Below are 27783 nucleotides of genomic sequence, written 5' to 3' on the forward strand. Positions count from 1 at the left end.
GTGTTGAATGGATGGAAAATCGAACAGCTTGATTGGATCAGTTTTCTCGTGCAGTTTCAATAGGGTTAGTGTGCTTCCCGACAAGGTAATGTAAATGAATCTCGGCTGAGTTGAAAACTTATTCAGCCAAAAAATTAAGATGGGTAGATCGAATTTTCATGAGTAATTTTATATAAATTTTAAAGTTTTTATTTTTAAATATTATCTTTATTAAAAAATATTAATAAATTAACGGTTAAATAAAATTACTAAGGGGAGTTTTTTATTTTTACTATTTACTGTTTTTTAAGACATATTTCATATTTATCATCATATATACATTATAAGGTCACATGACCAACCACATCTCTTTCTCAAAATGACTCAAATACCCTCCCGGATCAAACGAGAGTTGAACACCGGGCAGTTACAGGGTCGTACAACGCCGGCAAAAGGTACTTTCTGGTTCCGACGCCAACGGCGTTATAGCTGCTGCCGGTGGTGCCATCCTGCAACAGGTCACCAGCGTATCCCGGATAAGCCCCTTTCCCGTACACTCCGGGGCAAGCAGTCGCCACCTCCAGCGGCGCCGCCGGCGACCCGAGATAGTAGCCGTCTCCGAATGGGTTCGTGGCGGTTCCGGCTAAAAGAGTGGCGATGTTGATTATCATGCCATCGAGTCCGACGTCGGCGTTGGGCGGTATGAGCGGCGGCGTTTGTGGGCCGTAAATGGGCTGGTGGAAAGGCCAGGCGCATTGACCCGGACATTGACTCACTGAGTTGCCGACCCATATGAATGCCGATTTTGATTTGTGGTCCCAATCGTGAAACCCGCAGTTGCTCATACAGAAACCTTCGACGGCGACGTCCTCCGCCGTGAGAACCAGTGTCACGCCGCCGTGTTTCGAGCCGGCCCTCCGTGACAACTCGGAAATTTGAAGCTTCTTTAGGAGTTTCCCAATGGAGTAGCTGTCGTCTGTCACTTGGTTCGCTAAAATCACCCGAGCCTCTTTCTTTCCGGCTCTTTTCATATAAACCTGAATTAATAGAAAAAAATAATAATTTAATTTATAATTTATAATTTTGAAATAAATTATAGTTTACCATATATATATATATATATAATCTAAATTTGGACGGTCCACAATTTACTATATATATCATATTTAACTTTTTTATTGACGAAAAATATATAAATATTTACCTTTACTGTATTATATTTGACTTTTATTATAATAAAATAATATTTTCATTTATTATTTTTTTCATATTTTTTGAAATTTATTTAAAGATTATAAATAGAGAAATTTACCATCAAATTCTATATTTATAATCATATGAGGAATATGGAAAGAATAAATAAATAAATAAATAATAAATTAATACCAGATATATACAAATATAATACTAAGCCGTAATAGAAACAAATATCTAGATACTTAACCGACAAATATAATACATATATTAAGCGGTAATAGAAGACAAATAACTAGACACTTGACTTTAATAAAATGTCAAATATGCTACTACGATAAATGGTATGAAATACTTGCCTGTAATAAACGATCAAATGTTATATATATTAAGCTATAATTTAAAATTAAATATCTTTAACATTACTTACCTGAACGGTACTCCACCAGCGAGAGACCGGCGGGGCGTTGCTGGCGGCGGTGTCGCTCTTGGAATTCAGCGACAGAAGAAAGTCGACAAGAACAGCTTTGTGAGCCGCCGTAAACTTCCCATACCATAAAATGGAAACAGGAACATCGCCGTCAAGCAACGTCCCATTATGGTAACCGATGGCCACCGGCGGCGGTTCATACAACGCAGCAAGCTTTCTTGCTCCAAACCCAGAACCGAACATGTTCATCAATCCAAAAACAACAACAAACACAATCGAATTCGAAAATCGAAAGAGACCCATTTGAAAAATCAGCTCAAATTTTCAGAAAGTTCAAAGCTTTTTCTGTTTCCTTCTCATGAACAAGATATATATATATATATATATATATATATATATATATATATATATATATATATATATATATATATATATATATATAGATATATATATAGTGCAGTGGGAGTTGGGAAGTAGCTTTCGAGGTAATGAGGATTTCTTAAAGGCTAAAAGGAAATTTAAAGATTTAAACTTTGAGTTCACGAGAAGTTGATAAGATTTTGTATTATAGGGGGAAGAATCTAACCTTTATTTATTTAATTATTTATTTGTTTTTTTGTTTTTTTATTTTTTATTTTAATTTATTTATTTTTTGGACCTTGCTGCCTCGTAAAGTTACATGCATGCATGCATCAATTTTTCAAAAAATTAATTTTTTAAAAAATAATATCGAAATTAACCCTTTCCCCCGATTAAATTATCTAATCTTTTGATCGAAGATACACGTTTAAAAAAAATAAGCAAAAGAATAAAAATAAAAAACTTCGTGTGTTGTTATTGGATCAATGGACGATGGTTTGGCAATTACTCAAAGGAGGTTCCGGGCACCGAGAATATTTAATTAATTAATTAATAAACCATCTTAAATTCTAAACTTTAATATTACTCGTACTTCTGTAGATAATTAAATAATTTGTAATATATAAGATTTAAGTCAGCATTTGAAATTCGAATTTGGCACCTAATGGTCCCCACATTCGCCTGTAATATAATCATGTTGTCTACTCGTCTTGATTTTTAAGAGTGAAGATTATCTCAACAAACGAACACGGGTCTTTTATATTTAATTTTAAAATTTTAAAATATTTATTATAAAAAAAAAAACAAAAAGATTGTTTAAATTTGTGTAAGAAAATGAATATATTAAATGTGAATTGAATTATTGATATAAATATTAAAATATATTAAGAAAATGATTGGTGGTGGGACCAAATGGAAAAAAATAAATAAAAATAATAATAATTAAAATTTTAATGGAAAATGCATCAGAAAACACAGACGAATCTGTACGCTCCAATGAAACAACGCATTTGCTTTATCCAACTCCACTTGCTTGTTTTTTATGTTTGCCCATGCCGACATGTCGTTTCTCGTTCTCTTGACCTTGGGCGATAAAATTATGAACATAGGCATGTTGAGTCTATAGTTATGTGTATACTTGGCATTAATGAAAGGAGTTGAGGGAGAGCAATAATGGAGTTATGAGGTTGGGAGAATCTCGAGCATTCATTCAAATTAGATAAGTCGTAACGTAGCTGAGAATTGTGGTTGCAAACATAATAACCGAGGTAAGAAATAATTAGACGAAACATTAAAAGTTTTGAAATTTATTGGACGTTTTTCAACGTTCATGAACTAAACAGACGCAAACGTCAAAATTTATGAGCTGAATTTCTCGATTAATTCATACTAGATATTTAACTTTGAATTATAGTTTACCACTTATTACAGACAAATATCTTGTATAATTGATGATATTTAGTACCATATTTGACTATTTATTATAGGCAAATATCTTGTGGTTTATCATGTGTATCACATTTGTTCCCTTGTTATAAGCAAATATCTGTATCCATTTATTGCTATTTCTATTTATTTGATTATAAATAGAGAACTTTTACCCATTCGGTTTTAGCAACTACGATTCTCTATTCTCCGTGGCTTCCGAATCCACTTCTCATCTTATTCCTTTCAACACTATAATCCATATATTGCCAAGACTGGTCGGTCTGGCTAAAGGTGTGGTGGTGATTACATCATATCATCAACATAGCCCAACATGTCTTTGACTTTTTCAACTAAGACAACGAGAGAAAGAAAGCTTAACGGTGATCATATGGATTAGAGTGTTGAAAGGAAGAAGATGAGAAGAGGAATTGAAAACCATGAAGAAGAAAAGATCGAGCTTACTAACCCGAAAAAGTTCGAATACCATGAGAATATTTGATAAAATCACCGTACCTAAATGATAGACGTTACTAACTTTATTTTTGCAAAAGTCAACGTAGGTACGGAGGGACCCTAACAAGGCGAATTGACTTAGGGCAATTGGCCATTTCCAGGAAGCTGCTGCAGGCTGAGCGTGAGCCAACAGCGGTGGCATTGACTTCAGACCAGGCGCCCCATGCGACAGCTCCACAAATCGCCTCCACTCTTCACGCTCACGGACCATAAATTCTCCTCCGCCGCCGACCAAGGAAATGCCTCCTCCGCTGGCAGCCTCCCGACAACTCGACACCACCGATAAAAATTTAGTTTCTAATAAAACATTAAACTTTTAATTTTATATTTAATCGGTCGATATAAAAAAAAAAAAAAAAAAGTAATAAATCAATTATCTGTTATATACTAAATTAAAAAAAAAAATTAATAAATTAAATTAATTACACAGTAAAATTGGTAATTTAATAAAATAAAATCCATTATCCGAGATTTAAGAGATTTATTTAATTATTATTTTTAAATATTTTTTTATTATATCTGCCATCCATCCCTATCCTTACATTTTTAATTAATTAGGGTATGGGGTAGGGTTTGCTGGGGAAGCCTCGTGAACTCCAAAATATATTTATTTATTTTTATTTTTATTATTTTATCTTTTATTGTTTGGATAATGCTGACGGCCACCTGTTGCATAGGTAGACTCGTGATTTTGGGTTTACTTTTACATGTTTATTAATTATAATTATTTAATGCGCGCATTAACTCACCAAACTCCCACTAATCATATTTTTTTAAATAAATAAATAATTAAAACCTTAATATTTTTAATAAATTAATTAATTTTTATTTTTAAGAAATATTAGACTTGGTTAAGTTATTTTTTACATAATTATTGAAAATAAAATTAAGAAATTATAATTTAATATTTTTGAAATTAGGTATTGGGGAATTTGAAATTTTGGAGGGCTGTGCCAGCTGTGAGGTCCAGTGAATGTTTCACTGGAGCTACTGGCTACCGGTTACGAAGGTAGCCAATCCATAGAGGTCTACGCGGTATTATTACAAAGAAATTAAATAACCAAAAACTGGAAGCGCCAAATATCACGTGCACATCACGTGCTCTTCCCATTGGATACCACTGCCAATAGCATTCCTTTACGCGTCCCGATGAATTGACATTCATGCACTGCCTCCAGCCTGTCACTCACTCCCCCAACGTCTATTTCCTTTCCTAATCTTCCCATTTTACCCCTACCCTCCCCATACCACCCTCAGGACAAATCTGACTTTTCCCCCACCAAAAGTCATCTTACTGTATCTAACCTGTAAAAAACACGTCTACATTTAAAATCCAGAGATTTTCACTTTCCATTACCACTCACGAGTGTAGAACACGCGCCCATCGTACGATATACAACGGCGCGTTGTAACCACGCGCCGGTCGATGTTGCTTAAACGGAATTGCCTACATGGTAAGTCAAATTCCACCTCATCTTCATATCTACCATTTTTAAAAAAATAATAATAATAATTTATTATCCATCAATTCTTGGCAGCTTCCAGTTCTTCCACCTATATATATATAAACCCGGTCGGCTTATTATTCCATCACAAACCAATTCATCGTCTTCCTCCTCTGCTTCTGCTTCTGCTTCATAACAATGGCGGCCTCGATGTTCCAAATCTTTGTCTTTATTTCCTTCTTCCAAATCTCCATTGCTTCCAGGTTGCTTAATGAGTTCATTCCCGACCAGACCCAGTCGCTGAAATACCACAACGGCCCTCTTCTTTCCGGCAAGATCCGTATCAATCTCATTTGGTATGGAAAATTCAAGCCGTCCCAGAAAGCAATCGTTAATGATTTCCTTACTTCCCTGTCGGATTCTTCCATTAAAGCCGCCGCGCCGTCGGTCGCCTCGTGGTGGAAGATGACGGCGAAGTATTATGAACATTCCGGCAAGACATCAGCTCCTCTGTTTTTGTCGGTCGGAAAGCAAGTACTCGATGAGAATTACTCGTTGGGGAAATCGCTCACCAACAAAAAAATCGTTCAATTAGCTTCAAAGGGTGAGCAAAAAAACGCGATTAATGTCGTGTTGACGGCGCCGGATGTCACCGTCGATGGATTCTGTATGAGCCGTTGCGGCACTCATGGCTCTGCCCCCGCCGCCGTCGGAGTCAAAGGCAAAAACTACAAATTCGCTTACATTTGGGTTGGTAATTCCGAAACCCAATGTCCCGGACAGTGCGCGTGGCCATTCCATCAGCCGATTTACGGCCCGCAATCGCCGCCTCTGATTGCGCCGAACGGCGATGTGGGTATGGACGGAATGATTATAAACCTCGCCAGTCTCTTGGCCGGAACCGTCACGAACCCATTTGGAAATGGATACTTTCAAGGTCCGGCGACGATGCCATTGGAGGCTGCCTCGGCCTGCACCGGCATCTATGCTAAAGGGGCTTATCCTGGTTACGCCGGCGATTTGTTGACGGATTCCACCACCGGCGGGAGCTATAATGCTAACGGCGGTAACGGAAGGAAGTACTTGCTGCCGTCGTTGCTGGACCCTTCTACTTCGGCTTGTTCGACATTGGTTTGAGATGATCATAGGGAAATGGTGCATTAAATATTTAATTCGTTGATTTCTTCATTTGTTGTAGCTCTGTTACATATCTGATTAATTAATCACAGCAAATCTCTTTTATTTGCTTAAATCCTTTAATCATTACACTAATTCTATTAATATCTGATGATGAAAGTCCCACATCGGTTAATTTAGGGAATGATCATGAGTTTATAATAAAAAAAATACTCTCTCATTAATATTAGGCATTTCGAAAAGTTTAAGACTTAGTCATGAGAGATTATACTCAAAGTGGGTAATATCATACTTTGTTGTGAGAGTCGTATTTATCTAAGAATTATAATTTTTGGAAAAGCTGAAAATTTTAAAATAAATTCCCTTTATAAAATTTTTATTTATTTTCATTTACATCAATTGTATTGGGCTTGTTGGTGCTTTGATTGGCCCATGGGCCGTTCCTAGAAAGTTCAATAATATTTAATAAAAAATATAATATGAGATACGATGTAATTTTAAAAAATTTAAATTTTAAAATAAACAATTAAAAATATATTAATAAATTTATTTAAACCAGGTTTGATTGTCTTTTTAGTTTTTAGATTTTCCATTAATTTTAATACCATATAATAATAGATAATTGAAGAAAAGTATAAATGGAAATAAAATAAAATAAAAAATAAAAAATAAATAACAAAAATATTAGAATAATATAAAAGTAAAAAGATTTGAAAAGGGTGAATAAAATCTTTGAATAATATAAAAAGTAAAAATTTGAAAAGACCGAATAAAATTGTAAAATTTCATTATCGAAATTAATTTTTTTAAATATATATCATAATTTTAAAAATAAAAAAATTAAGGGCAAAATAATTAATTTAAATTAATTTAAATAATTTAAGCACGTGTTTATTTATTTATTATGAGATTTTAATAATTAGATAGACATGTGGAAATGCACGACGGTCCGACATTTGTGAATGGCTAGGACAACTATGTTGGAATTTTCACGGGGTACCTTCTTTTATTTCGTGTTAAAGGAATAATTGGCGTTAATTTATTACGAACTTTATTTCAATTATTCTTCATTTTTGTTGTGTGTTTGTTAATTATTTGTGTACTAAAATTTTTATTTTAAATAATTAAATAATAATGTGAGGAGGATTTTTATTTCAAACCATTAAATATTATAACAAACTTAAAGTATTTAATTAATTAAGAGCATTTATTACTTCCAAGTTTATTCCAGGCATATTCTAAAACATTTTGCCAAAAATTATTTTTTTTTATTTTTGTTTATTAGGGACTTCTTGTCATCATAGTTATTCGTTATTAGATCTGGTGTCTTCAATGTGGAGTTTAAGTACCGGATTGAAGTGCCTAGACACTGTTTGATCAGAGTAGACGAACGAACGACTTTATTTTTCACATCAAATGCTAGAATATGAAAGAAGATAACAGTCATACGTTCCAAGTCAACTCATAAAGTAGCTCGTGTTCTCGTTACAAGTTAAGTCATTCTTGTGAAAGAGTTAGAAGAAGTTGCCTAATTTGGTGTCAAAGGTGAAGTGATTGGTCTTCTACTCTCCCTTCTCCGAGTTTAGTAATCACGTTAGAACATTTCATTCACTATTGTTGTGCTATGTATTATAATTGTACACTTGCGACAACGGGACAACGATTGTGCGACATTTATTATAACTTAACGAATAAGTTAGTCGTGTGAAATTCAAACTTCGCGATAATATTGGCGTATGCTCGAGTCTTAAGTCACATTTGAGAGAAATGTCTTAGAAAGCATGAGCGAGAAAAAACGTGTTATAGGCTAGAAAAGAATAAGCGACAACCATGGGTTTGATAGCATACAACCCGGGTAGGAAGAATTGACAACTAGTCACATCTACTATAGTATTTTTTTAGACACTTTAGCTGTGTCGGGTGTAGGTATGTTTTTTGTGGCCGGTCACAACAACAAATTTTGAAACGCACATGCGACTATGAACAACACATCCTGGACAAGCATAACTGGGACATCCAACATACGGACACGACAACATGCCTTGGACAAGCATGACGAACTACATGTATTAATTTAATTATTTAAATAAAGAAAAAAGATGGTGTCGACGTGGACCGGTTGGTGAGCTTGGTAGGTAGGTGGCTTCAGAATGGTTGCCGGACGTTTTCTAACCCACTGGTTAGGTGGCCCCTCATCCTAATTATTTATTTTTCCTCCAAATTTTAATTTATTTTATTGGCTTTATAACAAAAATAAAATAATTTTAAATTTACCTATTTATATTTAAATTGCACCGTTAGTCATAACCCGCGCTACTAAACTCCGTTTATTTCCGTTCCGTCTTCACGGCGTCGAATATTTTATTAAAAAAAAAAAGAAAAAAAAAAAAAATTACATCGTGGCTTCTCTCCCGGTCTATTTAAGATCCATTGCTGGGCAGTTTATTTAGCAGCTGAGAACTGCCGCGGAAATCGAAGAAGCCAACGGAATCAATGGCTCTCTCTAGCAGTTCTCTTGTTCCGATCAATTCTTCTGTAAGGAATCGGAGCCCTTTCCCTTCCTCTAAGCCTCGCCATTGTTCTTTCAACTTCGATGATCGAAAGTCTCTGCGGATCATCGCCCAGGCTTCTGAGTCTGCCAAGAATCCGGCTGTTTCCGATCCACCGGTGGAGAAGAAATCGGTTCCGCCGTCTGTATCGGCTGCTACGAACTCGACGGTGAAGCCGGCTCAGAAGTTGGGCTCTGAGAAATGGACTCCCGACAGTTGGAAGTCGAAGAAAGCTCAACAGCTTCCTGAGTATCCGAATCAGGAAGAGCTTCAATCGGTGCTTCATACGCTGGAAGCGTTTCCCCCACTCGTATTCGCCGGAGAGGCGAGGAGCCTGGAGGAGCGTCTGGCGGAGGCGGCGATGGGGAATGCTTTCCTTCTACAGGGTGGGGATTGTGCTGAGAGCTTTAAGGAATTTAATGGTAATAACATTCGTGATACCTTTCGGATTATTCTTCAAATGGGCGCTGTTCTGATGTTTGGAGGACAAATGCCAGTCATTAAGGTCACATTTCGTTTGCTTCTGTGTTTAATTTTTCAATCTATTTCGTTTTCCTCGATGATTTCGGTAAAATTGATCCGCGAATCTGGAAATTGGTTGTTTAGGTTGGAAGAATGGCCGGCCAGTTTGCGAAGCCTAGGTCAGACCCGTTCGAAGAGAAAGACGGTGTAAAGCTGCCGAGTTACAGGGGAGATAATATCAACGGGGATGCTTTTGATGAGAAGTCGAGGATTCCAGATCCTCAAAGGTTGATCCGAGCCTACTGTCAATCGGCGGCGACTCTGAATCTTTTAAGGGCTTTCGCCACCGGTGGTTATGCAGCCATGCAGAGGGTCACACAGTGGAACTTGGATTTTGCAGAGCACAGCGAGCAAGGAGATAGGTATTTGCTTTATTCAGATTCTTTCTCTTCTTAAATTCGTTCTGGTCAAATCGAGATCGTTTAAAGTAGCTTAATGAATCTTTGACATTCGTCTGGCTTCTGATTTTCATTTTTCTTTTGATGATTCTTGTATTCCTGTGCCCTTTCCTGCAAGCCTGTATCATCTGTTCTTCCATAGGATTATGATTCAACTTAACTATTCGCCCTGTTTCTAATTATGCATATTGTTCCTCACAATCAAGATCAGAGATATGATTGGCGTGAATTCTTACTTTCTTGGATAATTGAGTTCCCTTTTGCTGATATAATTAGGTTCTAAATCATTATTACTGTGTTCTAGATACCAGGAACTCGCCCACCGAGTCGATGAGGCCCTTGGATTCATGGCTGCTGCTGGACTTACTATTGATCATCCTATCATGACTGCTACTGATTTCTGGACATCTCATGAATGCTTACTCTTGCCATATGAGCAGTCACTTACTCGGTTGGATTCGACTTCTGGTCTTTACTATGATTGTTCTGCTCATATGCTTTGGGTGGGTGAACGAACCAGGCAGTTGGATGGTGCTCATGTTGAATTCTTAAGAGGGGTTGCCAATCCTCTGGGAATTAAAGTAAGTGCATCAGATTAAGCTACCCACGATGCTATTCCATGTTATTCAATTGATCATGTCTTGAAAATGCTCCTTTTATACACTATTGGATCATGTTCCTGAGACGGTCTTGACTGAATAAGTTGAATCTTGTGTAGGTAAGTGATAAGATGGATCCAAACGAGCTTGTTAGGCTCATTGAAATTTTGAATCCTCAAAACAAGCCAGGGAGGATTACAGTGATCACTAGAATGGGAGCTGAGAATATGAGAGTGAAGCTTCCGCATCTGATCCGAGCTGTTCGCAGGTCTGGTCAAGTTGTCACCTGGGTTTCCGATCCTATGCACGGGAACACTATCAAAGCCCCCTGTGGTCTCAAGACCCGCCCCTTCGACTCTATCAGGGTATGAAATTCATCCTTTATCATTCTACTTATAGACTACATCAGGAAGGCATGATTTGTTGAACTTAGAGCCACTGCGTAGTTACATGATATTCATAAATTTAGCGTATATCGAGGGAAAATAACTCCGAAACTGAAAGAAAATCTGAATTCTAATTGGGAATTTGTTCATACTTTCGTATCCAAATCTTTTGGTCTACCCTTTGAAGTGCTTAGAATTAGTGTGCGGGATGAACCGCAACTGTAACAACCTAAACCCACCACTAGCAGATATTGTGCGCTTTGACCTCTTATGTATCGCCATTAGCCTCACGGTTTTAAAACACGTCTGTTGCTAAATCCACCCACTTGGAGACCTAGTGTCCTGGTTGGCAACCGTTCGATGTCCGGCTCTGATACTATTTGTAACCGTCCAAGCTCACCACTAATAGATATTGTCCGCTTTGGCCCGTTACATATCCATTTTAGGCTCCCCTCAAGGTTTTAAAATGTGTCTGCTAGGAAGAGGTTTTCACACCCTCGTAAAGAATGCTTCATTCCCCTCTCCAACCGAGGTGGGATCTCACAACAACGTTCAGCTGGCTTTATTTCTTATTCAAGTAATTCGACCCTTGGAAAGTAATGGCAAAAATAAGAGTAAGAAGGTATTGTCGACAAGATAAAGTTGTCCACGTGGAGATGAATGATCATTTGGTAGGAAATGATAGTTTATGAAAGATTTTTGTGGAGCAAGTCAAAGTAAGATTCATGATCTAAATTCTTCTTAAAGAATTGTGGTAGGTAGGTAAGCGGGGTAGGTATGTTTCCATATCACCAAGTTGACTGCACCTTTTGAACAACCTTTTGGATCATGACATTTTTTCCACCTCTCAATTTGCTTGTTTTACATGTCATTGTGGGTCATCCGAGTCGGTTACACCCGAGTTGGCCAAATGTAACGGCCTAAGCTTAGTAGATAGTGTCCGCTTTAGCCTGTTGTGTATCCCCGTTAGCCTCACGGTTTTAAAAACGTGTCTACTAGGGAGAGGTTTCCACACCCTTATAAAGAATGATTCGTTCTCCCCTCCAACCGATGTGGAATCTCACAATCCACCCACCCCCCTTGAGGCCCAACGTCTTCGTTGGCACACCACCCCATGTCTGGCTTTAATACCATTTGTAACAGCTCAAGCCCACTTGCTAATAGATATGTCTGCTTTGGCCCATTTACGTATCGTCTTCAGCTTCACGGTTTTAAAACGCGTCTACTAGGGAGAGGTTTCCACATAAGGAATATTTTGTTCCCCTCTCCAACTGATGTGGGATCGCACAATCCACCCCCTTTGGGAGCCTAACATCCTCGCTGACACACCGCTCAGTATCTGACTCTGATACCCTTTGTAACAACTCAAGCTCACTGGCTCTGATACCCTCTGTAACAATCCAAGCTTACTGCTAGTAGATATTGTCTGCTTTAGCCTGTTGCGTATCACCGTTAGCCTTTCGGTCTTAAAACGCGTCTACTAGGGAGAGGTTTTCACACTCTTATAAGGAATGTTTCGTTCCTCTCTCCAACCGATATGGGATTTCACACCAAAGAACTCTGAATCTAACTAACAAGTTTTAACTGGAATTTGCAAATATGTGTTTGTTTGAAGAAAGCAAGTAATGTGGAGATTGTGTTGGCAGGCCGAGGTTAGAGCATTCTTCGACGTGCACGAGCAAGAGGGCAGCTACGCTGGGGGAGTTCATTTGGAGATGACTGGGCAGAATGTGACAGAATGCATTGGTGGATCAAGAACCGTAACATTCGACGATCTGAGCTCACGCTACCACACCCACTGTGATCCTAGGCTCAATGCTTCCCAATCTCTCGAACTCGCGTTCATCATCGCAGAGCGGTTCAGAAAGAGGAGGATCAAGTTGCAGAGTTCTCTTCCCTCTTCTGGCCTGTAAAATGCTCCAGTTAGTAGAGTTCGAGTTCGTCCTTGTAACGTTTTCCTAGTCTTTTCCGATCTTCCGCTGCCCCGCTCTCTAGCTATATTTGGTTGTATTACCAAGAAAACTGTTGGTTTGGATTGGGACACCCTCGTAAGAACAGAAGTGAATGAGGTGAAGAAATGGGAAATGAGTGCCAGTTTATCCCATTCTCCATCTCTTTATAATATATGTTCCTCGTTTTGAATGATTGTTCATTTCCTTCGGAGTGGTATTAAGATAAAAACTAAATGAACTTTTTCCCTCAGTACTTACCTTGCTAAACATTCCAATCGGTTAAGGTATGTATCTTTCGATCAAAAGATTGAAGGTTTGAACTCGAAATGTTAATATATGGTAAGATTAGAATTCTTCTACGTCAGTATTCATTTGGACGACGACAGAAAAAGGTTTTAGTTCTGTTTATGTCAAAGAAAGAGATCACTATTCGGCTTGGTTGGGTTGGTAATCTAATCCAATTTAAATTTTTTCACAACCCAACCTAACCTTCTATTTTTTGGTTGGGTTTGGGTTGTGAAACAATGAAATACTGAGTGGAGAAGTTCGATAAGAAATACAGGGTAGAGAAGTTCGACAGTAAACACAAAGTGGAGAAGTCCGAGTGGAGAAGTCCGACAACAAACACAAAGCGGAGAAGTTCGACGAGAAATATAGGGTAGAGAAGTTCGACAGCAAACACAAAGTGAAGAAGTCCGACAACAAACACAGAGCGGAGAAGTTCGATGAGAGTGGAACAGAGCACCGAGTGGAGAGACAGTCGGCGATGTCTGATGAGAAACATAGAGGCAAAATCGAGCAAAGAAACGAGAATTCAAAAGAGTCCAACGAAGAAACAAAGAGGCAAGCTGACGACACAGAGACAAGACGAAAACTTAGTAGAACAACAAAGAGGAACGTAGACAATGACTCATAGGTTTGGCTATGAGAGCTCGGGCCTACTTTATTATTATTTCTTAAAGTTTTTGGGTTAGATCGGATTAACCCAATAATTTGAAATTCAAACCCGAACAAGTCAGATTCTATAAAATGAACACAACCCAACCCTCATAATTCAAATTAGCTTAGAGTTCTTTGGCTTGCTCCATTGCTTTTATGTTAATTACCATAATAAGTCATGATAAACCTTAAAACTCAAATTAAATGTTTCTCTTACACACAAGATCCTTGAAACGTTCATTTAATTAAAACACAAATCCATATCATTAAATATAAAGCAGTCTTTTCAGATTAGCCATGTACTTGAATATCCACTAAAATTGAACAGCGTGAATTCGTCAAATTACTAAGCTGGATTTCAAAATTCCTCTAGGCTTAATCATGAAATTTGAAGTATATCAAGAAATGGCTATCCAAATTAGGAACCAAAAATCCAATCCATTCTAGATGTCAAGAAAGCTAAAAGAAGATTCTTTTAAAAAGCAAAACAGGATGGCAAAATTTAAGATAACAGAACCCTGAGACATAAATAATACGAATTAACTAAACTAAGCAGCAATGGACGGCTTTGAAGCAGTAGAGAGCCTCGACCTCTTCTTCGCCAAACTCTCGCTGCGGCGTTCTCTTTGCTCCTTCAGCCTAGACGCAAGGAGCTTCTGATACTCAGCAGCCTCAGACTTGGCCTTCGCAATTCTCTTCTTCTTCTCTGCAATTCTTCCTCGCTTCCTCTGCAGGGTCAGTGGGGTAACCAACCTCTGAATCTTGGGGGCCTTGCTAACTTTTTTGCCTGCCAATCAACAAAGAAAAAACCCCATGAGAACTTAATTCAAGAAGAAAGGGAACTGAATGTACAATTTGTACCAAATAAGATTCTATATATCGCTCAAAAGATAATCTCAGAATATTCCTGTAACAGCCCAAATCCCCCACTAGCAGATATTATCCGTTTTGGACCATTACGTACTGTATTCAGCCTCGTAGTTTTAATACACGTCTACTAGGGAAAATTTTCCACACCCTTCAAAGGAATGCTTCATTCCCCTCTTTCACCGATGAGGGATCTCACAATCCCACTTTAGAAAGCTTGTGACAAAACATAGCATAGTTTATTAAAGGAAAACATTCATCCAATTTTATCAAAAAACAGTATTAGACCTTGATCTATACTTGGGCCATCTTATGTAGCATTGTTGGAAAATTATAACTCCTCTAATCCTCTCCATCCACGACCAAAAGAAATCCAAAACAATCTTAGTTTGTTGAGCTAGGTTTAAAACTCACAAAAGGCAATATAAACCATACCAGATTTGGTGGTGAATGTTCTACGGTATGTGTTGACATACTTTCGAACATCGTCTTCCTTTGACAGATTGAAAAGCTTGCGAATCTTGGATGCCCTCTTGGGACCCCTCATTCTTGGTTTCTCAGTGTCTGTCAAGCCAGGAAGATCATTGTCTCCCTTCTTCACAATCACCAAATTCAGAACAGAAAGGTCTTGGCTGACAATGCAACCACGCACAGACTTCCTCCTGCGTTCTCCATTGCGCCTTCCATATCCACGGAAACAAGGGGTACCTGGCCAAACAAAAACAAATAAATACATGCTTGGATACTTGGGATAGTACTATAAATTATTGGAAACAAATAATATACACCACAAATTAGATTAAACGGTGCCACAGACCTCTGTGTAGAAGGAGACGGACACGGCCAGGGGTCAACACTCCCTGTTTCATTGGGAATCCCTGCTTGTCGCAACCTCCCATGATTTTGAAAACATAGCCCTTGAATTCCTGAGAAGAGGAAATTCCTCAATCAGTAAACTCAGCCACAGCAACGAGGAACTGAGATTTAATATAATGGATCACAGAAGAGCCCACATACCTCTCCGAGAGAATCTCCACTGACTTCCTGGGAGATCCTCTTGTCAAAAAAAGCACGGCTAAACAAAGAAAATGGTTCATTTTAGTCCATGAAACAATTTAACCCAGGTTAAATATGATATCATCCATGCAAAAAACAAAGGTTTAGTAATAAATTCAAAGATCCAGGCATGTAAAGCCAAGCTACAGCAAATATGAGTTTCAAGACATGAAGATGTACTTTTCAACCTAATCTAAGTTTCAAGCAACTGAACATTACGGTTCTACTAGACCAAGCTACGTATTAATGTAAAGTTTACAATAGAAAAATTCGACTGAAGATGGAAAGAACAATTCATAAACATAGAATGCACATTCGTTACTAAAACAACAAACTGAAGAACATAGAGATTTGAAAGCTAACAGTTTCTGGTCATCGTCGATTTCGAGTTTCTTCTGGCATCCAGTGGTCGGATTCGCGATATTAAACTGAAAACAAAATAGCTCAAAGTTAGAATTGAATCAAATTAGAGAGAACAATCAGGAAGAAGAGGAATCGAAGGTCGAACCTTCATCTTGTTGAGATAGTCGTGAAGGCAGGCGGCCGCAGAGAAGATATGAACAATGGAGCGAGGGAGCTACGCCTTCTTTAGGGTTTAACCTTGGCGCATAAGGGATTTTATATATGTGCTGTAACGTTTTAATATTGGATCAAAAATAGTGGGCCTACTCTAATTGGGCTGCAAACTGAAGCCCAAATAATCTATTAAAGCCCAATTTTCCAAAGCCTTTTCCATTAGTGGGCCTAATCTAATTGGACTGTCCAAACTAAAGCCCAATCATCTATTAAGGCCCAATCTACCAAAGCCTTTTTAATTAGTGGGCCTAATCTAATTGGGCTGTCCACGCTAAAGCCCAAATAATCTATTAAAGTTTTTTTTTTTTTTTTTTTTTTTTTTTTTTTTTAGATAAACCAATGGCAAAACCCAGCCTCAAATATGGTGACCCTTACCATAAGGATTGGGTTGGATGGAATTTTTTTTAGACTTGGTCGAGTTCAGGTTGAGTATGGGTTCAGTAGGCAAAGGATTGGAGTAACCCGACCCAACCTGATTATATATAAAATAAAAAAGAAAGAGAAATAGAATAACAAGAGTGGCCCGAGCACAAGCCCAACGCCCCCAACCCGAGTTTCCCTCCTCATGTGGCTTTATCTACCATATGCGACGCCAACACATTGTGCAGTGTCTACGTGTAGGGCGTATGTGTACTTGTAGACTAGACTTAGACTGAAATGTTCGGATCACGTCACCACCTTTCCATTTTCGAGTTTCATTTGCTTTGTTAGCTTTGCGCTTCAGTGAGTAGCATAGAATTAGAGAGCATCGCATCACGTTTGAGAGCAAAGGGTTCAGGTACCAGTTATCTTCGTTTCATCTTGTCTCAATCTTACCTTTGTAGCCAGTATTCAGTCATCAAGTTCTCATTTCGATTCACTGTTAGCTCCCAGTTTCGTGTTTGTCGCCTCCTAGTTGCTCAGCTTTAGCCTCGAGTGCTTCAACATTAGAGTTTTTCTTCTAAACATCCCGAACCCAACCCAAAAAATAGTGGGCTAGGTTGAGTTACTAATCTAATCCACTCGAACTTTCTGGTTGGTCAAAATTATTCCCTCAACTCGACTCATGTACACCCCTATTAATATTAAAACGTTCGGAACGAGTCATTTCATTCTCAATTTTTATTGAGTTTGAAATTCTCGATTTTAGTCTAGGCAAATATTTTGTTTATTTTTTCATTATTTTCAATACCCTCATTATATACATATTTTTTCACTAATAAACTATATAATAACCTTAGCATAAAAAATACCATAAGAAAATTATTAATTTTGTTACGTATTAAATAAATGTGAGCTAGATAATAATTAATTATTTTGAATTTTCAACTTACAAAAATAGTAAATATGTTGATATTTTCCTCATTTATTATATTATAGTCCATGTTAATTGAATAAACTTTAAATTAAATTAGTCCCTATTAATAGTTTGAATTTAATTTTACAAAAGTTGATTAGTTAATACATTAAAATAGAGTGGGGGAGTTGGGCCAGGTCAGCGGTCAGCGGTCAGCGGTCAGGTCAACAAAGAATGGCCTTCCTTTGCTGCCCAGCTTCAGCCATGGGCCCTTTAATTCAAGAAACAGAAGAATGCTTCTTTTTTTAGTTATATTCAAATTATTACTATTATTTTTAAATAAATAAATAAATAAAAGAGAACGGTTTTCTTTTTTTTTTTTATTTTAATAAAAATATACAGACAAATTTCAGCGATCGAAGGGCTGAGATTGAATCACTGAAATCTCTCTCCATCTCAGCCGTAATTTTCGGTCCACTACTCCTGAAAAAGGCCTTACATTCGGCCCTCAAAAGCCCACCTCCTCCACTCTCCGTCTTCCTCTCCTCCTCTCTTTCTTCCTCTTCCTCTTCCTCTTCCTCTTTCACCCTCTGATCCCAAATCCACCGGTCCTCAGATCCAATCTCCATTTCCTTGCAATGGCTACCGCCCCCTCTCTTCGCGAGGAGAATGTTTACATGGCCAAGCTTGCTGAGCAGGCCGAGCGCTACGAGGAGATGGTCGAGTTCATGGAGAAGGTTTCCGCTTCTATCGACAAGGAGGAGCTCACCGTCGAGGAGAGAAACCTCCTCTCCGTCGCCTACAAGAACGTCATCGGCGCTCGTAGGGCCTCTTGGCGTATTATTTCCTCCATCGAGCAGAAGGAGGAGAGCCGAGGTAATGATCACCATGTCTCTGTGATCCGTGACTACAGATCCAAAATCGAGAGCGAACTCTCTAATATCTGCGATGGAATTCTCAAACTCCTTGATTCCAGACTCATTCCTTCCGCGGCCTCCGGAGATTCCAAGGTATTTTACCTTAAAATGAAAGGCGATTACCATAGATACCTGGCTGAATTCAAAACCGGTGCCGAACGGAAGGAAGCTGCCGAAAGTACCCTCACTGCTTACAAAGCCGCTCAGGTCTGCTTCTCTCTTGTCCGATCCGTTTATTTCGCTGATATGTTATGAATACGGTGATCGTACTTTTTATGTTTCTTTGTTTTCCTGCTAGTTTTCTTGATTTTAAATCACGATTATTTGAGTTATTTTCCATTTTTTATTATTACGAGGTCATTTCTGCGTTGTGCTTTCTGCTCTACCGATTTTTGTATGCGTAAAATTGAACGAACTCGAATTTCCTTTACAGGATATTGCAAATGCCGAGTTGCCTCCCACACATCCGATCCGACTTGGATTGGCCCTCAACTTCTCTGTATTCTACTATGAAATTTTGAATTCTCCTGATCGTGCCTGCAGTCTTGCAAAACAGGTTAGTCAATTTCTCAAACGTTCTCATTCTAAAGTCGAATGATCGATTTCTGCGTTTGGTATAAAATCATCACCGATTCTTGTGTAATGTTCTCGGCAAAAAAAAAAAAAAAAAATACTAACATCTGAATCATCGTATGCTTGCCTGGTTTCATTTTTTATGCCGACTGAGAATCCATATCTATTATGTTCCGCTTTAATTAACAGTTTCTTTTCATTAATCAATGTCAATCTACCATTTTATTCATATTTTATTTTCATCCTTAAACCAGGCGTTTGATGAAGCTATCGCTGAGTTGGATACCCTCGGTGAGGAATCCTACAAGGATAGTACTTTGATTATGCAACTTCTCCGCGATAACCTCACTCTCTGGACCTCGGACATGCAGGTACACGAACTAAATTCAGCCCACCTTTGGTTTTATGGCACATTATTGAAAAAATCATTCCACAAAATGGTACAGAACAGTGATTGAATTGCAAAAATACGTTGCATATAGCTGCTCACTAGAATCTACTATTAAATCTATAATTGATTGGCGAATGAATCACCGAATGAAACCTTTCTTCCTCTTTCCTTTAAATCCCCACCATTGTTCAAGAATTACACCCTTTTACGCACTATTTTTGTTTGTTTTTCTTGATCTTTGTTTCAGGACGAGGGTGCGGATGAGATCAAAGAAGCTCCCCCCAAGCGCGAGGAAGAAAAGCAGTAAGATTAGTGAGTCCCCCACCCAAGTAGGGTTATGAACTTCTCCATAATATGTTTTTGATAGGAGAAGATGCTTGCTTCTTGTTGCTTAATTGGTACTATCCTGAGTTGTAAGGGCTCTCATGTCATTTGTTGCCGGATTGTGACCCGAGCTACAAAAACCTCGTTTACTTTTTTTTCTCTTTCATTTTTATTCTATAATCTAAAATCAGTTTTTTGTTTGCTTCTCTTGATTTACATTTTCAAGATGCATTTTGTCCAATAGAAGTGGATGACGTTGAATAGCATTGACCTCTATTTTGTCGCCTAGCTCTAATGGCTTCACGTTGAATACCCATTGGTTTTTATTACAATTTTGCTTTAAATTCTTCCCCATTGTTCTTGGTAGTGCATAATTCCTTATTCTTTCTTCCATTCAAATGAAATTTGGAATATCGAATCGTTCCACGATGGAGTGGACGGGCTGGTGAGCCTCCAGGACAAAGAGGTGGACACTACTAACCAAGCCAAGCCTAGTTCTCATTGATAGGTGCTGGTAGCTTGCTTCCAAGCCTTGCCAACTATAATAAATAGTTGTGGCCACACGGCCTCAAGGAGCCTCAAGTGCTTGTACAATGCTCAAGTGGCTCTGGGCCACGAGTAGGATGGAGCTACTTTTGAAACTCTTAGTCAAGCGTGTCATATATATTGAGGGAAGGGTGGATTTGAGAGCCTTCTTTATCCTATCTCGGGGTTGATGTTGGGATTCGATTTTGAATTTTTACTACATCCGTACGTTTTAATAAGTCTAATAATATTTAATAAGCAAAAGTATAATATAGTTGCGAATAATTTTATTAACGAGTTGACAGATTTTAAAATTATTTAATAAAATATTTTCTTTTGAAATTAACAGTTGACAATTGACATATTTTCCATAAATAATTTAATCTCGAGCTTATCGAAATGGAAAATAAAATAAAAATTTGGACGGTGATGCCCCTCGAATAAGATTCGCACTCATAGTCTTTGAAATCGATGAACTATAAATAAATTGTTCAAGGATTCTCTCTTTTTTCTTTTTAAGTGGTTTAATAATACAAATTATTTTAAAAACAATTTGAAGACAAAATAAAATAAAATAAAATAAAAATACACCTTAGTAATTCTCAAAAAGAAAAAAACACTTCCCAGTTAAATTCCAGAGTGAATAATAAAATAAAATAATATAATAGGGGTTTTTTGGTCTTTTTGTTCCGAGGCTCCTGATACATTAAAACGACGGCGTTTGGTGAATGTCCAGCACGGAGGGGACTAGTCGCCGATCCATCTTGGGCTTGACGCGGGAACAGTAGGCGAGAGCGGCAACTGCGGAAACCCTAATTGACCTATTGATGGCGAAAACGTCAGATTCGGGGAAGGGAACACTCCATGCGAGGACATTGGCGAGTTCAAGCATCCAAATGGCAGTGGTGATGATGGTGGCACTGGAAACTGCGGATGTGAGGACTGTAACATTGCAGATGATGGCGGGAGAGGCATTGTTCCTTGCTGCTGTGCGGCGAAATTGTTCCAGCCGGAGGAGACCAGAGGGCCGAGTGGGGAGAATCCTTGCGGCGGCGGTGGATTTGAATCCGCGGTAGGAATTGAATTCTGGATGTATCGCATGTAAGCGGAGACAGGGGATTCCGCTGCTGCGTGGACGGTTGGAAGTGGAGGCAACGGCGACAATGGTGTCATAGGCCGTCCGCCAAGGCCGAAATTCGCGGCGGTCGCATTGTTTAGTAGCTGCTGTGGAGGAGGAGGCATATTGGTGTTTAGAGGAGGGGGACGATTGGTAACATGCGCGAGAGGAGGAGGGCGGATTCGATGGAGGCGAGAGCTTTGGGGTTTAGGAGGTTGAATAGGCGGAGGATTTGAGAATCGCTCGTGAGCCGGTGAGCCTGTAAGTTTCTGAACCACATCTCGGAAGTCATTCTTGTTAATGTTATACACCGGCGGCTGGTGCTGCTGCGCCTGTAGATTCTGTTGTTGCTGAGTTTGAACTGGAGGTGGTGCCGATTGAAGTCGATTCTGCAGATTGTTGAAGCTCGGATTGTTTGGATTCAAGGGAGCATCAAAGCCAGGCTTTCTCAGCTGGGGAGTGGCCTTGGAAATCTTGTGGGATAGCTTGCTGAGATTCAGACTACCATGGTCTCTTCCTATGCCAGTGCTACTGGTACTGGTCGATTCTACAGATTCTTGACAGCTTTTATCCATAATATGTATTATCTAACACAAACAGATCACAGCCGCCACTGATTTTTCTTATCTAATCTATACAAACAGAGGGATCAGGCATACAGGAGTTGCAGCAGACAGCTCTAGGAGTGGTGGGGATGGTGGCCTACGTCTCTTCTCCTCACAGAACTCGGTGAGTAGGGACACAAACCCTCTGTATTGCTCACTATATATAGTATCATTTCAAGCTTGAAATGTTCAGAAAATGGTTGAATGAAAGGCCCCAATCTTCTTCTTTTGAAACTATTTTGACTGGTTTTTTTTACTCATTAAAGATGATTTTCTGCTTTATTGATAGCCATTGCTGCATTGTTGGGTATTTGATAATAGCATAATGGTTTGAATTTATAACTCATTGTGGCTTAATGAAAAGGTGTGAAAGCAAAAGAAGTACCATGCCTGTATCTCTTATGGGCTCTGTCATTTGCTTCTTTTGGTCACTATAATTCTTGTCTTTCAGTATAATTACAAAAGGGAAGGGGACATGACCCGTAAAAGAAGGCATGCAGCTGTTCTGTTCACTGCTTTTCATTTGCTAATTTACCTTTAATCTAACGGCACCGTTGCTAATTTCGTAATTAAGTGCATGATAATGGAAGGGTAATCCAATCCCACGTCTCTAAATCTTAGCTTGCGTCTGCTTGTTGTCGTGCATGTGATCTGGATTAAAAATCACTGTTTCTGGTCAAAGTTCAAGAAACGGTCTGTGTTCTTTTGGGTCTGTGTTCTTTTGGTAGATCATCATCATCATCATCGTCGTTTTCATTTACTTTGGACCCATTAGCCGTAAAAGATTCTTTAGTTGAAGCATTTCATCTTTTTCTTTTAATCATTTAATGTGAATTATAAACTGTTTGGTTCCATGATTTGACAATTATATGTTGAACACATTGTAGGGAAAATTTTGTGCATTTTGTAAGATCTCACATCAGTTAGAGAGGAGAACGAAACATTCTTTGTAAGAGTGTGGAAACCTCTCCCTAGCCGACGCTTTTTAAAAATCTTAGGGGAAGCCTGAAAGGGAAAGCCCAAAGAGGACAATATCTGTTAATGGTGGGCTTGAGTTGTTACAAATGGTATCAGAGCCAAACATCGGGTGATGTGCCAGTGAGGAGGCTGAACCCTAAGGGGGGTGGACACTAAGTAGTGTACTAGCAAGGAGGTTGAGCCCTAAAGGGGGGACACGAGATGGTGTGCCAACAAGGATGTTGGGCCCCGAAAGGGGTGGATCAGATAGTCCCACATCGATTAGAGAAGGGAATGAGTGTCAGCGAGAACGTTAGGCTCTGAAGGGGTTGGATTGTGAGATCCCACATCAATTGGAGAGGAAAACGAAACATTCTGTATAAGGGTATAGAAATCTCTCCCTAGCAGTCACATTTTAGAAACCTTGAGGGGAAGCCCGATAGGAAAAACCCAATATGCCCGCGGTGGGAACTTGAGTGGTAGATTTGATGAGGATTTATGGTTTTGAATGACATCTTTGTTGAATAGGGTGTGTTTTGGAGTAGTGAAAAAGAGTAATACTTGGAAGGATGAGTTGTATTTTGAAGAATAAAGAGCGATGGAAGTATAAAGGCTTGAGACATTAGCTGATAAAGATGATGAGGGCTCTACTTGGTAGTAGTGAAAGATTCAGTGGGAATCTATGAATTATTATTATTGTATTGTAAAAGAAATAAACAAATACATTATTTTGTTCAAAATTAGGTAAGAAAGTGAAAGATGGGAAAAGAGGAAGACTGGCACCATTGTTGAAAGCTCAAAGGAAAGGGTTGGTCCACCCAACAATGCAATCATTATTTATGATAAAGAAATCCTTGACACTCCAAAAAAAGGTGTAATACTAATGGTTTCCTTACTAAATCCTACCAAATATTTTAGGTTTGGTGTGTTACTTCGTGGTGTCCTAGTAAATATTGTATGCTTTAGTTCGTTACGTATCGTCATTAGCCTTACGGTTTTACAATGCGTCTACTAGAGAGAGGTTTCCACACTATTATGCTTCGTTCTTCTCTCCAACCGATATGAGACCTCACAATACACCTTCATTGGGGGCCCATTGTCTTCGTTGGCACACTGCCTGGTGTCTAGTTCTTGTACTATTTGTAACTACTCAAACCCACCACTAGCAAATATTGTCTTTTTGGCTCGTTGCGTATCGTTATCAGCTTCGTGATTTTAAAACTCATTTGCTAGGGAGAGGTCTCTACACCCTTATGCTTCGTTTTTCTCTTCAACCGATGTAGGAGCTCACAAGGTTTAAATGCTCGAGTTTGAAGCTCTTTCAAACCTAGAACCACTACTTTTACTCGAGCTAGAAATTAATTAAAAAAAGATTGTACTAAAATGATACTTCTCACAAATCTCAAGACTTCATGTAAAACAAGGAAGAAGGTCTTAGAGTTTACCACTTTTTATTTTGTAGATTAATTATCTTAATTATCTAATATTTATTTTCTTACAATACTATAATTTGTACTTGTTGGGCCCTTATTAAATATGAGGCCCATTAAAGCCCATAGTCTAAACCAAAGGTGTGACGTGGCAAGTTGTGATTGGATAACCGCAGTTGCTCTTTCGATTCTGCTGGAATCATCGTAACCAGTGTATGGTCAATCTTAACCTAACCAACGAGTTAGAGTTTCTTCCTCCTTCGTTTGCCCTTCCTGCTGCCGCCTCTGTTGTCCAATCGTTGCGTTTGTAGCTGCAACTGGAGCGGATCGCTTCTTCTTCTTGCATCCATGGCGGAAGCGCAGAGCGAAAATGCCCCGTCCTTAGCTGAGGTTTTTTTTTTTTTTTTTTTTTTTTTTTTTTTTTTAATACTTTTTTACAGCTTTAACAGTCTCGAATTTCTTCGTAAATCCTAAATCTTTGTTTTGGCTTCGTTTTTCCTTCTTTTTTGCAATCTAGATCGATTTAGGATTGATTTTGATAGATCGAATGTTATATAGCAGGAATTCTTCAATTATGAAGATACGTGGTGTTTTTTTCTGTTGTAAATTCGAACTTCTTAGTGTTGAGGAAATAATTGAAGAACGGTAGTAAATTCTCTGGATTAGATCCCCCGGTTCCATATGAAATAATACTGAGTTTTTTTAGCATGATTGGATTGCCAGGTTGTTCACCTTCGAGTTCTGGTGGGTTTAATTTACTGTCTGTTTATTATTTGCTGTTAGAAGATCAATGTGTTTCACCAAGTTTGATAGATCTTTATCAACGAGCTCAACCTTTTGCCTGATTTTGCATTGGAATGGAAGCTGAGAATCATTATGGATCATATCTTCCCACTGAAAATCGTTTCTTGATTTAGTTAATGGCTTCACCTAACTTCTCTGTAGAAAAGAGAGAGAAGAAAAGAAACGGGCTTGAGCTGCTTGGTTTACGAGAGGAATCTCAATGAATTCAAAGTTAATATTTAGTGAGTTTTATGTGACATCCCACCATGGTTGGAAAGGGGAACAAAACATTCTTTATAAGTGTGTGGAAACCTCTCCTTATAGATGTGTTTTAAAACCGTGAGATTGACAGCAATACATAACGGGCCTAAGCAGACAATATTTGCTTACGGTGGGTTTGAGCTGTTATAAATGTTATCAAAGCTAGGCACCAAGCGGTGTGCCAACAAAGATGCTGGGTCCCAAAGGTCCCAAAGGAAGGTGGATTGTGAGATCCCACATTGATTGGGGAAGGGGAACGAAACATTCTTTATAAGGGTGTGGAAACCTCTCTCTAGTAGACGTGTTTTAAAACCGTGAGGCTAACGGCAAAACGTAACGGGCCGAAGCGGACATATCCGCTAGCGATGGGCTTGAACGGTTACATTTTACCTTGATTTGTCATTCTCATCTAGAGGAACATTTCATAGAGACTGACCTCTTTTCTTTTACAAAGTCAGTATCATAATGTTCATATTTGAGAATTGGGGATAACTTTCTGTTAATTTGGCTTTCAGCAATATTCATTGGAAGATAAAGTGGAGAAGGTGGATATAGCAGAGCCCTCTGAAGTGAAAGAGGTAGAGAACTCAGAAAATGTTCCTCCTCCTGCAGAAGTTGTCGTGAAGAATGACGACCCACCCGTTGAAGCCGATGCTGCCGATCAAGGCGGTGACAACACTCCTGTCGACGAAAACAATGAAGATGCATCGGCAGCTGCTGCTGCTGCTGAGCAAGAAAGCAGCGGAGCCGGAGACGAGGAAAATTCTGGTGATCAAGAAAGCAGCAATGAGGCACCTGAGATTAAGGTTGTTGCTGACACTGATGATCAACAATGCATTCGTTTGTTTTTTAATACATGACATTATTAAGGCATCTCTTAGTTTGTTTGTTCATATTATTTGGTTTGCTCATTTGCAGCTTGAAACAGCTCCAGCAGATTTCCGGTTCCCTACTACAAATCAAACTAGGCATTGCTTCACTCGCTATATTGAGTACCATAGGTAATTTTTAATGTTCTTTTCTTCAGTTCTTGTTTCTTCTTAGGCCTTATTTCATAAGCTTCTGAATCATGAAAATTAAGCTTATAATTACTAGTTAAGCCTGTAGTTTTCTCTGTCTTTGCTGTTGCTACTGTTTTGGTCTAAGAATTCAAATGTTTCTTAAAAGTCGAAAACAAGGCAAATGTGTGTCTTTACTATTGTTTTGGCCACGAATTCAAATGGTTCTTAAGAGTCGAAAACAAGTCAAATATACGTCTTTGCTATTGTCTTGGCCAAGAATTCATATGTTTCTTAATCGTCGAAAACAAGGCAAATGTATGTCTTTGCTATTGTTTTGTCCATGAATTCAGATGTTTCTTAAAAGTCGAACACAAGGCAATTGTATATCTTTGCTATTGTCTTGGCCAAGGAAAATATACGCCTTTGCTACTGTCTTGGCCAAGAATTTAAATGTTTCTTAAACGTCGAAAACAAGGCAAATGTATGTCTTTGCTATTGTTTTGTCCATGGATTCAGATGTTTCTTAAAAGTCGAACACAAGGCAATTGTATATCTTTGCTATTGTTTTGGCCAAGGAAAATATACGTCTTTGCTATTATTTTGTCCATGAATTCAGATGTTTCTTAAAAGTCGAACACAAGGCAATTGTATATCTTTGCTATTGTTTTGGCCAAGGATTCAAATGTTTCTCAAACGTCAACAAGTAAAATATACGTTTTTGCTATTCTTTTGGTCAAGAATTCATATGTTTCTTAAACATCAAAAACAAGGTAAATGTACGTCTTTGCTATTGTTTTGACCCAGAATTCAAATGGTTAGCTGAAGCTTCTTTGTGATGAGTACAGATGCATACAAGCGAAAGGGGAAGGTGCTCCAGAGTGTGACAAATTTGCAAAATACTATCGTTCTCTATGCCCAAGTGAATGGGTATGCTTTCAAATGACTCGATGTGTATGCGCGTGCGTGTGCGTGTTTCATTTCATTACTAAAGCTGTGTGTTTTTTGATAATTGTTGCAGGTAGAGAGGTGGAATGAGCAAAGGGAGAACGGCACCTTCCCAGGTCCACTGTAGGAGTGAAGCCACACGCTGTGCCCTTAAATTCCAAATAAACTATCTCCTCAAACAATTGAGTTCATAATTTCCGGCTGGTTTTTAGTCTTTTATTCAAAATCCAATTTCAGCCAAGTTTGTTGATGCGACGACCCCCTGTTTCTTCAATGATTATGTTCCAATCCAATAAGACAATGAAGAAATTTGATCTCTTTTTTCTCATTGCACACTTTTGATGATCA

General features: G+C 38.5%; 6 protein-coding genes and 1 pseudogene across 6 annotated transcripts; 4 read left to right on the forward strand and 3 right to left on the reverse strand.

Moving 5' to 3' along the window:
* Positions 1 to 235: 235 nt before the first annotated feature.
* Positions 236 to 1997, reverse strand: LOC111798899 (protein EXORDIUM-like 2). The gene is made up of 2 exons (XM_023682247.2): positions 1604 to 1997; positions 236 to 1016 (listed from the first exon to the last, which is right to left on the reverse strand). The coding sequence occupies exons 1-2, from the start codon at positions 1904 to 1906 to the stop codon at positions 381 to 383; spliced, it is 939 nt and encodes a 312-aa protein (XP_023538015.2). The 5' UTR covers positions 1907 to 1997; the 3' UTR covers positions 236 to 380.
* A 3489-nt stretch (positions 1998 to 5486) lies between these two features.
* LOC111798127 (protein PHOSPHATE-INDUCED 1-like) lies at positions 5487 to 6601 on the forward strand. The gene has a single exon (XM_023681105.2). The coding sequence runs from the start codon at positions 5548 to 5550 to the stop codon at positions 6484 to 6486; it is 939 nt and encodes a 312-aa protein (XP_023536873.2). The 5' UTR covers positions 5487 to 5547; the 3' UTR covers positions 6487 to 6601.
* Positions 6602 to 8923: 2322 nt separating this feature from the next.
* LOC111798633 (phospho-2-dehydro-3-deoxyheptonate aldolase 1, chloroplastic) lies at positions 8924 to 13092 on the forward strand. Its single transcript, XM_023681897.2, has 5 exons — positions 8924 to 9540; positions 9642 to 9919; positions 10260 to 10536; positions 10674 to 10919; positions 12587 to 13092. The coding sequence occupies exons 1-5, from the start codon at positions 8980 to 8982 to the stop codon at positions 12851 to 12853; spliced, it is 1629 nt and encodes a 542-aa protein (XP_023537665.2). The 5' UTR covers positions 8924 to 8979; the 3' UTR covers positions 12854 to 13092.
* A 1073-nt stretch (positions 13093 to 14165) lies between these two features.
* LOC111799195 (small ribosomal subunit protein eS6) lies at positions 14166 to 16384 on the reverse strand. The gene is made up of 6 exons (XM_023682636.2): positions 16263 to 16384; positions 16118 to 16182; positions 15716 to 15773; positions 15516 to 15624; positions 15134 to 15406; positions 14166 to 14618 (listed from the first exon to the last, which is right to left on the reverse strand). Exons 1-6 carry the CDS (start codon positions 16266 to 16268, stop codon positions 14380 to 14382), a joined length of 750 nt encoding a protein of 249 aa, XP_023538404.1. The 5' UTR covers positions 16269 to 16384; the 3' UTR covers positions 14166 to 14379.
* A 1743-nt stretch (positions 16385 to 18127) lies between these two features.
* On the forward strand, positions 18128 to 20015 carry LOC111799182 (14-3-3-like protein). Its single transcript, XM_023682607.2, has 4 exons — positions 18128 to 18730; positions 18957 to 19079; positions 19351 to 19467; positions 19735 to 20015. The coding sequence occupies exons 1-4, from the start codon at positions 18245 to 18247 to the stop codon at positions 19792 to 19794; spliced, it is 786 nt and encodes a 261-aa protein (XP_023538375.1). The 5' UTR covers positions 18128 to 18244; the 3' UTR covers positions 19795 to 20015.
* Positions 20016 to 20911: 896 nt separating this feature from the next.
* On the reverse strand, positions 20912 to 22181 carry LOC111798360 (VQ motif-containing protein 9 pseudogene; annotated as a pseudogene).
* A 2477-nt stretch (positions 22182 to 24658) lies between these two features.
* LOC111798361 (uncharacterized) lies at positions 24659 to 27763 on the forward strand. Its single transcript, XM_023681452.2, has 5 exons — positions 24659 to 24835; positions 26005 to 26295; positions 26408 to 26490; positions 27336 to 27417; positions 27509 to 27763. Exons 1-5 carry the CDS (start codon positions 24794 to 24796, stop codon positions 27560 to 27562), a joined length of 552 nt encoding a protein of 183 aa, XP_023537220.1. The 5' UTR covers positions 24659 to 24793; the 3' UTR covers positions 27563 to 27763.
* Positions 27764 to 27783: the final 20 nt, after the last annotated feature.

This window comes from Cucurbita pepo, chromosome 7 (genome assembly GCF_057944985.1).
Source record: "Cucurbita pepo subsp. pepo isolate OVF chromosome 7, ASM5794498v1, whole genome shotgun sequence".
NCBI classification, from domain to species: Eukaryota; Viridiplantae; Streptophyta; class Magnoliopsida; order Cucurbitales; family Cucurbitaceae; genus Cucurbita; species Cucurbita pepo.

Bases quoted from the DNA above. Each gene is read 5' to 3' on its own strand.
- LOC111799195 (XM_023682636.2), bottom strand. The intron at 15,625-15,715 runs GTATGTGGGCTC...TCCTCTTCTCAG, and splicing joins GTGGAGATTCTCTCGGAGAG to GAATTCAAGGGCTATGTTTT. The intron at 14,619-15,133 runs GTATGGTTTATA...GTTGATTGGCAG, and splicing joins AACATTCACCACCAAATCTG to GCAAAAAAGTTAGCAAGGCC.
- LOC111799182 (XM_023682607.2), top strand. From the start codon at position 18,245: ATGGCTACCGCCCCCTCTCTTCGCGAGGAGAATGTTTACATGGCCAAG. The intron at 18,731-18,956 runs GTCTGCTTCTCT...TTTCCTTTACAG, and splicing joins CTGCTTACAAAGCCGCTCAG to GATATTGCAAATGCCGAGTT. The intron at 19,080-19,350 runs GTTAGTCAATTT...TCCTTAAACCAG, and splicing joins CCTGCAGTCTTGCAAAACAG to GCGTTTGATGAAGCTATCGC.
- LOC111798633 (XM_023681897.2), top strand. From the start codon at position 8,980: ATGGCTCTCTCTAGCAGTTCTCTTGTTCCGATCAATTCTTCTGTAAGG. The intron at 10,537-10,673 runs GTAAGTGCATCA...AATCTTGTGTAG, and splicing joins CCAATCCTCTGGGAATTAAA to GTAAGTGATAAGATGGATCC. The intron at 10,920-12,586 runs GTATGAAATTCA...TTGTGTTGGCAG, and splicing joins GCCCCTTCGACTCTATCAGG to GCCGAGGTTAGAGCATTCTT.
- LOC111798127 (XM_023681105.2), top strand. From the start codon at position 5,548: ATGGCGGCCTCGATGTTCCAAATCTTTGTCTTTATTTCCTTCTTCCAA.
- LOC111798361 (XM_023681452.2), top strand. From the start codon at position 24,794: ATGGCGGAAGCGCAGAGCGAAAATGCCCCGTCCTTAGCTGAG. The intron at 26,491-27,335 runs GTAATTTTTAAT...TGATGAGTACAG, and splicing joins CGCTATATTGAGTACCATAG to ATGCATACAAGCGAAAGGGG. The intron at 27,418-27,508 runs GTATGCTTTCAA...TAATTGTTGCAG, and splicing joins CTCTATGCCCAAGTGAATGG to GTAGAGAGGTGGAATGAGCA.
- LOC111798899 (XM_023682247.2), bottom strand. From the start codon at position 1,906: ATGGGTCTCTTTCGATTTTCGAATTCGATTGTGTTTGTTGTTGTTTTT. The intron at 1,017-1,603 runs GTAAGTAATGTT...CTATTAATTCAG, and splicing joins GCTGGTGGAGTACCGTTCAG to GTTTATATGAAAAGAGCCGG.